This window comes from Pelodiscus sinensis, chromosome 19 (assembly GCF_049634645.1).
Source record: "Pelodiscus sinensis isolate JC-2024 chromosome 19, ASM4963464v1, whole genome shotgun sequence".
Taxonomy (NCBI): domain Eukaryota; kingdom Metazoa; phylum Chordata; order Testudines; family Trionychidae; genus Pelodiscus; species Pelodiscus sinensis.
The window spans coordinates 25458213-25471728 of NC_134729.1; the positions used below are offsets into that span (position 1 = coordinate 25458213).

General features: G+C 49.0%; 2 protein-coding genes and 1 long non-coding RNA gene across 4 annotated transcripts in view; 2 read left to right on the top strand and 1 right to left on the bottom strand.

Annotated features, from left to right (window-relative positions):
• Nucleotides 1-1655, top strand: part of HNRNPM (heterogeneous nuclear ribonucleoprotein M) — a 25970-nt gene extending 24315 nt beyond the window's left edge. The window contains exon 13 of the mRNA XM_006125525.4: nucleotides 1219-1655. Coding sequence (XP_006125587.3) covers nucleotides 1219-1382 — 164 coding nt within the window. The 3' untranslated portion in view covers nucleotides 1383-1655. The remainder of the gene's footprint in view (nucleotides 1-1218) is intronic.
• LOC142819035 (uncharacterized) lies at nucleotides 1585-9964 on the bottom strand. The gene is made up of 2 exons (XR_012896725.1): nucleotides 9667-9964; nucleotides 1585-5851 (listed from the first exon to the last, which is right to left on the bottom strand). It is a non-coding gene; the product is annotated as an uncharacterized LOC142819035 (long non-coding RNA).
• The window catches only part of TIMM44 (translocase of inner mitochondrial membrane 44), a 40314-nt gene continuing 36631 nt past the window's right edge, over nucleotides 9834-13516 (top strand). The window contains exons 1-2 of one of the 2 annotated variants that reach the window (XM_075903139.1): nucleotides 9834-9977; nucleotides 13393-13500. In XM_075903139.1, coding sequence (XP_075759254.1) covers nucleotides 9954-9977; nucleotides 13393-13500 — 132 coding nt within the window. In that variant the 5' untranslated portion in view covers nucleotides 9834-9953. Of the gene's footprint in view, nucleotides 9978-10528; nucleotides 11040-13392; nucleotides 13501-13516 lie in introns of those variants that run through there. The other variant, XM_075903140.1, reaches the window with a different exon arrangement.

Sequence of the window (13516 nt, forward strand, 5' to 3'; positions counted from 1 at the left end):
CTATCCAATAAGCTTTTGCTTATCAGATAGTCAATTAGTCGCTTACATCCCTAGTCTTACCAGGTTCTGCCAAGTTGTAGCCTTTGCTACAAAATAGAGGAGCATTTGTGGACTCTTCCTATTAACCCCTTAAAAAGGAGGGCAGGTCTTATCTGATGCTGAGAACTGAGTCAAGTGGCATCTTCCCTAAAAATGCTTGAATGAACAAACAGATTCCAGTCAAGTATCTTAAGTGAGGCAAATGTTTAATTTTGAAAAAGTCCTTTACATAAAAGTGGAGTCACTAACACATGAAATGTTCCTGCTGCATTTGACTCCAAAAGGTGTTCTACATGTGTACACCTTTTGTCACTAACTGGAATGCCCTATTGGAGACCTTCCAGGGCAGCTTGCAGCCCCAGAACCATGTGTGGCTCACGAGACATTGTTTACCATTGCCCACATGCTGGGTTACCAGGTTCTGTTGGTTTTCATCTTGTGGTTTTTTTAACTGGTGTTACAGAAGTGACCCTCTTAAATCAAAGGCTTGTGAAGGGAGGTGCGTGCTCGTTGCACCCAACATTGAGCCATGTGCTCCCTCTGTATCCAGTCACAGTGCTGTTGCAGTTCAGTCTGCACACACAGCAAATTCTAGGTACACAAGCGTTCATTAGCATAACTACCCTATCCTGGGAGAGTGTCTTGGTTACAACAATCTTGAGGCCCACTGAGATGGAGGGCCACTCTTGCTAGGGAAGTAAGCGACTAGTCAACCACCACGTAAGCATGGACTTATCAGGTAGTGGAGTCACTATTCAACCAGTTGCTTTCTCCCCCTCCATTGCTGCTGCTGTGGGGGTCAGGAAGGCCAAGGCGCAACGGAGATACTGCTCCAGCAGAGAGTCAAGCAGTCCCTGCTCACATTGGGCTCCAACTGCTGTGTGTCTGCCTTTGAAATGTAGCAAAAGCCCCACATGAGGCTCTTACTTCATTTAACAGGCACAGCTGGGAGAGCGAGCGCCCCACCCTCCTCAACTAATTCAGTAGTTGATGGAAATTTATCAACTACTCAATTAGCTGGTAAATCAAAATTTTAACATCCTTGTAGCCATTCACTAGTGTAGGTTTCCCCTCATTGTTTCAGTCTTTTAATCAAAATCATTTTGTGTAGGAACCTGGTTAGATACTGAGCCTTATACAGTGATTTCATTATACTAAACCCAAACCCTTTTTTTTCAGGCCATGTGTTGTACGCAGACATCAAGATGGAGAACGGGAAATCCAAAGGCTGTGGTGTCGTTAGATTTGAGTCCCCAGAAGTAGCTGAGAGAGCTTGCCGAATGATGAATGGGATACAGCTTCGTGGCAGGGAAATTGATGTACGAATTGATAGAAATGCTTAAATTAGTTGCCTTTAAACATGGATACCAGATCTTCTGAATTTGTATTTTTCTTGTTAACCATTTTAATTTGACTGGATGTAAAGACATTACAACAATTCACTTGCTTTCTGGAGTAATTTTAAGTACTTTTTTTAACAAATGGATTTCCATTTTACTGTTTTGCATTGAAATGGCAATGTGCACAATCTTTTTTGTAGTTGTGGCATCTTGTTGACATTACAGATGTATACGGTATGACTTTGATAATAAACGCCAGTTACGGAAAGCTTTCAATCCTTGATGCATCAATTACTGGCAGCAAATCTTATGCTTACAAAAGTCTTGGGTATAAAGAGAGCAAGTAATTCAGAAATCTAAAGTGTCTGTGCTCCTCTTAAATATTTCCAAGGTGCTTCCAGACATGGGGTATAACTTAAACCAGCTTTCAAAGCTATTTCAACAGTGACTCTCACTGCATGGTGGCCTTCACTATAAAATAGAGGAGCATCTATGAATCCTTTTACAACAATCCTGGTTCTGGCACAATAGAATCATAAAACACTAGAACTGGAAGGAACCTTGAGAGATCAAATACAGTCTCCTAGGATCAACCACCATCTAGACCATCCCTGATATAAAATACAGGACTATGTAGCACTTTAAAGACTAACAAGATGGTTTATTAGATGATGAGCTTTCGTGGGCCAGACCCACTTCCTCAGATCAAATAATGGAAGAAAATAGTCACAACCATATATACCAAAGGATACAATTTAAAAAAAAGAACACACATGAAAAGGACAAATCACATTACAGAACAGAAGGTTGATGTGGGGGGGGGGGGCCCTATCTCTATCATCCCTGATATGTCTGCCTAACATGCTCTTCAATATCTCCAGTGATGGAGATGCCACAACCTCCCTAAGCAATTTATTCCACTGTTTAACCACCATGACAGGAAGTTTTTCCTAATTTCCAACCTAAAACTCCCTTGCTGCAATTTAAGCCTATGGCTTCTTGTCCTATCATCAGGCCAAGAAGAACAATTATTCTCCCTCCTCCTTGTTAACACCCTTTTAGATGCTTGAAAACCACTATCATGTCCCCTCTCAGTCTTCTCTTTTCTAAATTAAACCAGCCCAGTTCTTTCAGTCATCCGTCATAGATCACGTTCTCTAGACCTTCAATCATTTTTTTGCTCTTCTCTGGACCATCTCCAATTTCTGCACATTTTGAAATGTGGTGCCCAGAACTGGACACAATACTCCCAACTAAAGCCTTGTCAGTGCAGAGTGGGAAAATGACTTATCTAGTTTTGCTCACACTCGTGTTAATGCATTCCAGAATCATGTTTGCTTTTTTTTGCAATAGCGTCACACTGTTGACTCATATTTAGCTTGTGGTCCATTATGACTTCTAGATCCTTTTCTGCAGTACTCCTTCCTAGATTGTCACTTCCCATGCTGTATGTGACACTGTTCCTTCCTAAGTGGAGTATTTTGAATTTGTCCTTATTAAATTTCATCCTGTTAATCTCAGACCATTTCTCCAGTTTGTCCAGATCATTTTGAATTATGACCCTATCCTATAAAGCACTTGCAGCCCTGCTGGGCTTGGTATCATCTGCAAACTTAATAAGTGTACTCTCTGCGCCACATCTAAATCATTGAAGATATTGAACAGAACCGAACACAAGACCCCTGCGGAATCCCACTTGTTATGCCCTTCCAGCAGGATTGGGAGCCATTAATAACTACTCTCTGAGAACGGTTATCCACCCAGTTATGCACCCACCTTATAGTAGCCCCATCTAGGTTGTATTTCCCTAGCTTATTGATAAGGTCATGTGAGACCGTATCAAATGCTTTATTAAAGTCTCAGTATACCACATCCACCGTTTCTCTCTTATCCAGCAGACTCCTTATCCTATCAAAGAAAACTATCAGATTGGTTTGACATGATTTGTTCTTTACAAATCTATGCTGGCTGTTACCTGTCTCATTATCTTCCAGGTGTTTGCAGATGAATTCCTTAATTACTTGCTCCATTATCTTCCCTAGAACAGAAGTCAAACTGACTGGTCTGTAGTTTCCTGGGTTATTTCCCTTTTTATAGGTGGGCCCTTTTCCAGTCTTCTGGAATCTCTCCCGACTTCCATGATTTTTCAAAGCTTATAGCTAAAGGCTCAGATACCACCTCTATCAGCTCCTGAGGTGTTCTAGGATGCACTTCATCGGACCCTGGTGACATGAAGACATGTAACTTTTTTAAGTAATTTTTAACTTGTTCTTTTCTCTTTGTACGTTAAAACTTTTTCCTGTGGGACAAGAGTGAAGTCATCACCTCACTCTGCAACCTGCCTGCCTCTTCCTCTCCCACCCCCCAGTTCAAGCCCGACCTCGCTGCTTCCCCTTGCCACTTAGCATTGCTATTTTAATCCAAGTCCCTACTCCCCTTCCTTCACCCCCACCACTCAGGGCTTTCAACAAGAAAAATGGCACAGTAGCCAGCAGACCCCACATCGCAGCCAGAACAGCCCAGGGATGGTGGGAGTACGGTGCTCAAGGTAGGCGCTAGGAGTAAGGCTCCCAGCCAGGCTTAGGTGCCAGCAGCAGGCTCTTGAGGAACCACAGTGTGATGCCCGGAGTCCGGCTGCCCCCATGGAGACACCCACCCTCCCTGGTGGCTGCATTTACTGCAGCTGCTTGAGGAACCCTGAGCTGCCCCACCAACCTTCTGGTCCTTCCCTTTCATTCCTGGTGGGCGGACAGGCAGCCCTGGGCTCTGTGGGCAGGGCTGGGGCAGTGAGCAGCACAAGGGAGAGGATGGGACAGCAGCCCCACATGTTGCTGCTTTCCCCACCTCAGCAGGTTGCAGTGCCCTGGAGTGCTGTGTGCACATAGCACTACCTGTGCCTCACTGCACCCCATGTGGGATGGGCAGGCATCCCCACGCCCCTCTGGCCATCGGAGTTTGAGCTGGGGGTGGGGAAAGGATAGGGAAGGAGGGAGAAGGGTCCCAGACTGGCATGGCCACAGTCCAGCCCTCCCCTGCAGCCAGGGGGAGAGCCAGGGTTGCCTACCCTCCGAGTGGTGGGTTGGCAAGCGCAGGGGGCACCCCCCCTAGTTTTGTTAACTTTTAAACCTCCGTTTTCACTGGCATCTCATCACCATCAATCTTCTTGACATAAACCAAAACAGAGTCGTCGTTAAGCACCTCTGCCATTTCCAAGTTTCCCGTTGTTTCTCCCGCTTCACTGAGCAAAGGGCCTACCCTGCCCTTGGGCTTCCTCTTACTTCTAATATATTTGCAGAATGTTGTCTTGTTACCTTTTATGTTTCTAGCTGGATTGAGCTAGTTTTGTGCCTTTGCCTTCCTAATCTTGCCCCTGTGTAGTTGTTTGCTTATATTCATCCTTTGTAACTATCTAGTTTCCACTTTTATACAACTCCTTTTTGATTTTTAGATCATGTAAGATCTCCTGGTTAAGCCAAAGTGGTCTCTCGCCCTACTTTCTATTGTTCCTATGCAGTGGAATAGTTTGCTTTTGGGCCCTTAATGTTCCTTTGGAAAATCGACCACTCCTTTTTGCTGTTTTTCCTCTTAGTCTTGCTTCCCATGTAGCTCTCTGCCTTCCTGAAATCCATCCTCTGTTTTGCTGTTCTCCCTTCTACCATTCCTTAGAGTCATGAATTCTATGATTTCATGGTCACTTCCACCCAAGCTGTCTTCCACTTTCAAATTCGGAACCAGTTCCTCCCTATTTGTTAAATAAACTGAAATCTAGAACAGCTTCCCCCCCCGCCCCCCCAGCAGCTTTTTCAGCCTTCTAAAATAAAAAAGTTCTGCAATGCAGTCCAAGAACTTATTGGATAACCTGTGTTCTGCTGTGTTAGTTTCCCAACAGATGTCTGGATAATTGAATTCCCCCATCACCACCGAATCCTGCGCTTTGGAGGATTTTGTTTTAAAAAAGCCTCATGCACCTTTTCCGCCTGGGTAGGTGGTCTGTAGTAGACCCCTTTTTAGCATGACATCACCCTTGGTTTTTTATCTCTTTTGACCTAATCCAGAGACTCTTAATATGTCTGTCTACCTCCACCTCCACCTCAGTCAAAGTGTAAACATTTTTAAATTCAGCCTTTTGGCTAAGATTGTGAGGCAACACCTCCTCCCTTTTTTCCCTGCCTATCCTTCCTGAGCAAGCTGTACCCTTCTAGACCAATATTCCAATTGTATGTATTCTCCCACCAAGTGTCTGTGATACCAACATAAACATAGTTGTGTTTTATTTATTAGTACTTCAATAATAGCTTCTTTCCCATTTCCCAGTAGAATCAATATCTGAATGTCTTTGGAGAATGGTTGGTTCAACCTCAGTGGATTTCACCCTGTTAGGCTTTGGCTAAACCAATGTTTCTCAACCAGTGGTACGAGTACACTCAGGGCTATTCGAGAGAAGTCAGGGAGTGAGGAGGTACGTCAACATGCTGTAATTTGAAGAAAAACAAAATTCAGTTTTTACAGTATTTTATTTTTGTACTATTTACACCCAAAAATTTCATCACCTGCTCAGCTACAATTAAGTTGTTTAAACATATATTGCAATGGTAGAAAAAAATTGTCTGAAAAGTGTAGGTACTGGGGGTACTTTATTTAAAAAAAAAAAAAAGTTGAGAAACACTGGATTAGGCCATAAAGTTGTGTTGTCAAAACCTGCCTTGGGAGACTTGTTGGAAAAAACACTTTCACACAATGTCTGCCCCCAGGAAGGATGTTTCTCCTCCCTTTATTGTGGGATCCAGTGTAGACGGTTTGTCCTGTTGACAGAGCCAGTTTCCACAGATATCCCACAATCCCTACAGATCAATAGCTCTGCTCAGTTTTGTTCTCTGATGCCCTGCAGGCATACCCCCCCCCCCAGGCCCCTTTGAAAGCTCTAGGAAGTGTTGCTTTGGAGAACAAAGAACAAATCATTGGAGTGCTTCTGTTCTGCCCTGCACTAGGAACACAGAGGCAGCCAGACTGCTGCAGGGCGAGGGACAGGCACTCTGCTGCTTTGATATTCCTTAGCATAGATCACAGAGTTACTCATGATGCCACTTCAGGCAGTTGAAGAGGCTGTAGGAAAACTGAGGGTGAATTCCAAGATGTACAGGGGTCAGTTCTGCCTTCCCACAATACGGCACTGTGGGATACAGACCCACAATGCATTGCTCACCCTGTTGATGGTGTTGTACCTCGGTGTTCTGTACCTCGGTACCTTTGGTGGTCTGAACTGTCATGTCTGCATCATCTGGTCTGGATTGTCCTGGCACGCTCCTGACAGGACCTCTACTCCCTTGGTGGTGGTAAACTTTCGGCTGAGTGCGTAACAATCGGTACTCCCTTTATCTAGAGTGTTAGACCCTGTGCACTTGGGTCAACACAGGAGATCTCCCCGGAAACGACAGATGCAGGCAAGGTTTGAAATCAATCTAGTAGGTTTATTGGTGAATGCGAAGTTCTACCAGTTGGTGGTAGAGATCAGTCCAATGTTACACCACTGGGCACTATGGCCCGCGTTGACAAGGTACCAACACTGGGCAGGCCTATTGCCATATCAGATATTAACAGCAGTTAGTCAGTTAAGCTACTGTGCATTCTGTAAGTTTAGGCAATGACACCTGCCGTTCAGGTGCCTAGTACACCCCCCCCCCTTCCCCAGGTTGGCTGGAGAGCACCCTCTGTGGTGTCCTTTTATAGACAGGTACAAACAACTTACATCACTTCTTTACATACCAGGTTGCCACCCTCTGTTGCCTAGTTATCACCCCTCACCTTATGGAAGGGGGGCTTACTTACTATCCTTCATGCTGTCAATCTTGACCTGGTCCTGAACGTAGGTCGGTATGTGCATTAGTTTTTGGGGAGTCTTTGTTCCAAGACACTTCTTATTAAGATGTTCCCAGTGTGGACATGATAGAGGGAGCAAGTGTGAACCTCCTCTGACGATTTGTTTTGTTGACATAAGTTTTGTCCACAACTCGGTAGTGTAGACATACCCTGAGTTTCATGCTGGAAACAGGAACCCAAGTGGAAATAACCATCATTTAAAGAAATGTCTTATACCAGGGTGATCTGTTCCAGAACTGCATTGTAGGGAACATGGTTCCTTGCCATTTCCTAAGTTTGCTTAAGAGTTCAGACCCTGTTGCAGAAAGCTATTATCCCAACTCTCCCCAGAGCAGAAAGGAAACCATTGCTTATTTCTTTCTAAGATATTAACTAAGTACTGAGAATGACAGTAGCACAGCTAAAGCTAGGAAGTACTTCTACATTTAGGTGCCAGACCTAGATTTACACACCAGCAGCTGCCTAAATTTAGCATCTAAATTCCTGCCTTTGCGCACTGCTGCTTTACTTGGTGCCCAAGTGCCTGTCTCATGCATAATTGCCAATGTCATCCACACATGGGGGAAAGAGGCAAAGGAATGCATATCTTCCCGATAGTACCCAATTAGAGGCGCACACAGAGCATGCCTCCTGGTTCAGCCCATGCTCAAAATTTAGCTGGAGGTATAGTGTTGCCTCCTGTAACTCAGTTCAGTAGTCAGAGCTCTCGCCTGGTAAGCGGGAGACATGGGGTCTAGTTCCCTGTTCCAGTGACCACACTTCTACAATGTGGAACAGCTTCAACTGGGAGACACCATCAAAGTCCCATAGCCTAGTGGTTAGGGCACTCAGAGTTAGATTTGAGCAGGGCTCTTGCCTCTCCCTGTTAGAGGGGAAAACTCACCCAGGATGTAGTGACCCAAATTCAATTGGCATAAGTTTGAGAGGTAGGCACTACCTCCAGCACAAACTCCTTAGATACCCAACCCACCTGACTCCAGGGCTGTGTTCTCTTGGCCTCTAACAGAGGTGTAATAGTGATTTTTAGGCCTTACAGTGCCCAAGGTGGAAGTCAGAGCTCTAGAGCAGTGGTGACCAACCTACCACTTGCAAGCCGCATGCGGCTCCCGAAGAAAAAAATTGCAACTCCTGACGGAACTGGGACGGAACCTGGAACTGCTCAGGTCAGCCACTCTTATGGCTGGGCCACTCTGAGCCACATGCTTGCTCAAAGCCCGCGCCATTCTGCTCATGGCCCCCAGCACATGTGCAGGCCAGGTTGCACTCAGCATCCCAGCCTACATGTGCTAGCAGTTGGCCACTGAGCGCAGGTAGCAGCTCTGGCTCCAGAACCTGGTCATAAGGTTTGAGGAGGAAGGGGGGATTGGGTGGGGGGGGGGGGGGAAGGGAAGGATGTACATGGCGGTAGCAGCAGCTCAGGCTCTGGGACCCAGGCATAAGGTTGGGGGAGAGAGGGATTAGGTGAGAGTGGGGAGGTGCCTGGTTCTGGGGGAGGGGAGGATTGGGTTGGGGGGCGTGCCTGGGTCTGAGGAAGGGGGATGGGGTTAAGAGGTGGGGCAGGAGGCCTGGGTCTGAGGGAGGGGAGGGGATGGGGATTGGGTTAAAGCGGGGGGAGGGGAGGGAGTAGGAATCCCAGCTCCAACTTCTCAGGAAGCACGTGGCTGTTGTAGGGAGCAGAGGAAGAGCATGCACACACCCCCCCCACCAGCACAGTTGGGGCCACATTAGTGAGGCCTGGGTTTTTTTGCATCTCACTTGTGTGACCCCCAACTGCCTCTTCTGTGGGTCAAAACAAGTTCCCCACCCCTCTAATAAATAAAGAATGCTGAAACATGTTGTTTGACATTTTATGTAAAAATGAAGCCGGTCCAAGCCCCCATCTGGCCGCAGCATCATAACACTCCTGCACCCCCCCCCCCGCTGAGTATCATACACTGGAACCCCCTGTCCTAAGCCTCTCACATCCTCAAACTCCTGCACCCCCCATCCCCAGTCTTCTGCCACAGCGCTCCTGCACCATCCACACCCTGCAGATCTGTGTCCTGAGCCCCTCACGCACCCGGCTCAAACTCCCGCACTTGCAGCCACAAGCCTGCAGCTTACTCAGCACCCCAGCGCCCCCCCCGACCCCAACCCTCCCCACCCCAGCGCCCCCCCCGACCCCAACCCTCCCCACCCCAGCGCCCCCCCGACCCCAACCCTCCCCACCCCAGCGCCCCCCCCGACCCCAACCCTCCCCACTCCAGCGCCCCCCCCCGACCCCAACCCTCCCCACCCCAGCGCCCCCCCCGACCCCAACCCTCCCCACTCCAGCGCCCCCCCCCGACCCCAACCCTCCCCACTCCAGCGCCCCCCCCTCCAACTCCCGCGCTCTCCAGCCTGGACCCCCCCGGGACGTGCCGGCACCTACTTTTCCCCGGCGCGGCTGTTTTTCCTTTGCTCAACAATGCCCCCCCCCCGGGCGTGGCTCTCCCCAGACAGCCCGACAGCCGGGCAGCTGCCCGGACACCGACACGCGGCTGCTGCATTCGGCCCCTGCGGTCTTGAGCCGGGAGCCGGGGCCTGCGGAACGCACCGCCACAGGACGCGCCCAGGCTCCGCCCCCCGCCCTCGCGTGCAGCTCCAGGCGCTGCCGCGGCGCGAGCGCGTGACGCCATCGCGGGGCGCCGCGGGCAGGTCACACGCTGCGCTCCCAAGATGGCGGCGGCCTGGGGTTGCCGGGTGAGCTGTCTCGCTCCGGCCGCTTTCCTGCCTCGGGCCAGGCCGGGGAGGCGGCGGCGCCGGGAGCGGCTGTAACGCGCCAAGCCGGGGGCCGTTACCGCCCGGGATCCCCCCACCCGCGCTGCCCCCCCCCGTCCGCCGGCCCCTCCTCCCCCCGCGCTGCCCGCCTCGGCCCCCCCCCGTCCGCCGGCCCCTCCTCCCCCCGCGCTGCCCGCCCCGGCCCCCCCCCCCGTCCGCCGGCCCCTCCTCCCCCCGCGCTGCCGGCCCCTCCTCCCCCCGCGCTGCCGGCCCCTCCTCCCCCCGCGCTGCCCGCCTCGGCCCCCCCCCGTCCGCCGGCCCCTCCTCCCCCCGCGCTGCCGGCCCCTCCTCCCCCCGCGCTGCCCGCCTCGGCCCCCCCCCCGTCCGCCGGCCCCTCCTCCCCCCGCGCTGCCCGCCCCGGCCCCCCCCCGTCCGCCGGCCCCTCCTCCCCCCGCGCTGCCCGCTCCGGCCCCCCCATCGCGGCGCCTGCCTCCCTGAGCCCCCGCGGGCAGAACAGCCCGTTTCCCGGCGCGAGGCGGGTCTCACGAGTGGTATTTGCAGGCGCTGCCTCCCCTGCTCGGCCGGACACAGATGCCGAGTGTCTGGGTCACGTTGCCCGGGAGAGCTTGAAATCGCATCGAGGAGACTCGTGGCCTTGGGTGACCTCAGGCACTACGAGGTGGTTGGGCTTTTGGGCTTTTCAGTTGACCCCCGTGGATCATCTGGTGCCGTAGGCAGCCTGTCTCCGGGTTTGTCTCTACTTGAAATGCCCCCGTGGCACGGCTGTATCTCTGGATATACCCTCCCTTTGCCAGCTGGAGGGGTTTTCTGTTGGTTTAAGTCATCCACCTCCTTCAGGGGCAGTAACGAGGCCTAGTGAAGAATGCTTCTGTCAGCCTAGTGCTGTCTACTACAGATGTACAATCCGGGTTAATCAGCGAATTGGTTAAGCTCCTCTGGGTGCAGGGCTGCTGCTCCTGGCCTCTTGGTACATGAGCAGCTGCCCCTGCAGGCTGCTCCTGGGTACCAGATGAGCATCACCTGGTAAGGGTGGTGATTATTGGTTAACTGTATCAGAGGGGTAGCCGTGTTAGTCTGAATCTGCAAAAGCGACGAGGAGTCCTGTGGCACCTTATCATCTTCAGTTAGTCTATAAGGTGCCACAGGACTCCTCGTTGCTATTGGTTAACTGGTTACTGTTCACATCCCTGCTGTCTACATTGATTAGGTTGTCTTAACTACTCTGCTCAGGGATATGGATTATTTACACCCCTGCAACATATATCATAGGACTTAATTTTCTAGTGTTGAGCAAGTCTTAGACAGATTCCAGTACTATCTGCATCACAGGAAAGTTCAAACAGCTGCAGGATAGGTACCCATCCAGAGAGAGTTGTGTTTTTTCTTCAAGCATTTAGTGAGTGGTTTGTTCCCTGAAGAATGAAGTTTTATATCTCCTATTTCATGTAACTGTGAATGTTTTCATTATCTGTATAAACCCTTTTAAAACCCTGGTGAGTTTTTTCAGTGATATCGTGTGGCAGTGAGTTAGGCAGAGGGCATGGGAAAATATTTCATTTTATTAGGTTTAAATTTATTATTAGTTTCTGTATCACGAAACTAATAGCTGTAGCTGTCGTCTTGAACTGGTATAGAAAAGGTAAATAGCAGGGGGAAATGATGTCTCATTGTAAATATGGAAACTAATTGTCAGTCACCCAGTTACAAGGGTCTATATCAGATATTTTTGGGAAGTTATGGAGTCACCCTTCCTCAGGAATAAATCTTGCCTTCAGCTAGTGGTATTTGGAAGGAGGCTCCTTTTGGAAGTTTCTCTTAGGACAATGAAAATATAGACAAGGTATACAGTATGTCCAGTATCAACCCTTCGACTATCTAAAAGGGTGTTACAAGGAGGAGGGGAGGAAATTGTTCTCCTTGGACTCTAGTGATAGGACAAGAAGCAGTGGACTTAAATTGCAGCAAGGGAGGTTTAGTTTGGACATCAGGAAAAACTTCCCAACTGTCAGGTTGGTTACACATTGGAATAAATTGCCCAGGGAAGTTGTGTATCCAAACTGCTCCAGTGATGGAGATGTCACATCTGTGAGGGATGAGCTAGATTAGGACTAGTCAACACACTTGGTCCGTCCCCCATGGCCCTGTAAACAGGCTGCTGTGAGGAAGGCACCTTTTGCCCCCTCCTTCTCTACAGTTGGCTGCTCTGGCCCATTAGCTGGCTGCTGTCACTTCTGGTGCCACATCAGCCCTTGATGGGCAAAAGGTGTAATTGCAATGTGACCCCTTTGGTGGTTTCCTTTCACCTCCCTGTGAGAATCAGTTATTCTGTGGTGGCACAGTGGCACTCAGGAGTAGGGGGTGTAGGATTGAAGCTGCAAGCCGTGATGAGATGTCCCACTGCATTTCAGCCAAGACAGTTTTTCTTTAAAAAATTATTTTCAGCCCTTTGAATTGCAAAGAAATACTCCAAATGTAATGTTGAAGCCTTTTAAATCTGCTCTTGAAAGGGAATCCTCTGAACTGTCATTCATGCTAAAATTCGACACTCTTACGCATGGGTCTCAACAAAGACCCCAGTTATCTTACCCATTACAAAGATGACTTCCCCAATTATCACCTCTAATACCATTAGCTCACAGACATTTACCTTCCCCCCTCTCCCCCCGCATCCCCCTTCTGTTCTGAAATTTGATTTGTCTTTTTCATATGTGTTCTTTTTTTTAAATTGTATCCTTTGGTATATATGGTTGTGACTATTTTCTTCCACTATTTGATCTGAGGAAATGGGTCTGGCCCACGAAAGCGCGTCATCTAATAAACCATCTTGTTAGTCTTTAAAGTGCTACGTAGTCCTGTATTTTGTTCCAAATGTAACTGCATTTGCAAGTAGAAACAGTTATTCTCAGGTGTGATCTTCCCCGTTTATGCCTTTTGGATATTCACTCTGAAGATTGCAGTTGGCACATTGAATTGCACCATGAGCTTTGAACTGCAAATTGTATCTAGCTACTCTGGAAAGGAGATGGCCCTGGGTAAGAGCAATATCAGGTCCACCTCCCCAAAATAAGGACAAATGGGCCCACCTGTTTTGGGATGTAGCATGCAGTGTGACCTTCCTGTACTAGTGAGTGTAAGGGATGCAGCAATGCTTTGTTAATTCGTAAAAGTGTTGTGATGTACTGTTGGTTTGTTCTGTGGAGCCAAACTCTGGTGAAGGAGCATTTCCAGTGTAACTCCTTGCTTCTGCTCCCCAAAGCTTAGCCAGTAAAGTTCTTTACTTGCCTTATTCCACTGGCTCTCTGAGCACTGAGTGTAGCTCCTGCAGGTTTAATTATTTCTTTATTCGGTGGTAACAAAATTTTGTTTCCATTTGCAGAAATGCCTTGTAAGTGGCACGAGGCTTATATCTGGAAGATACCCGGCTCCAGTACTCCCTGGTGGCATTGTGTATAGAATGGGCAGGCCTGTTTTAGAGCTACATCAGGTATGTTAATGGGCAG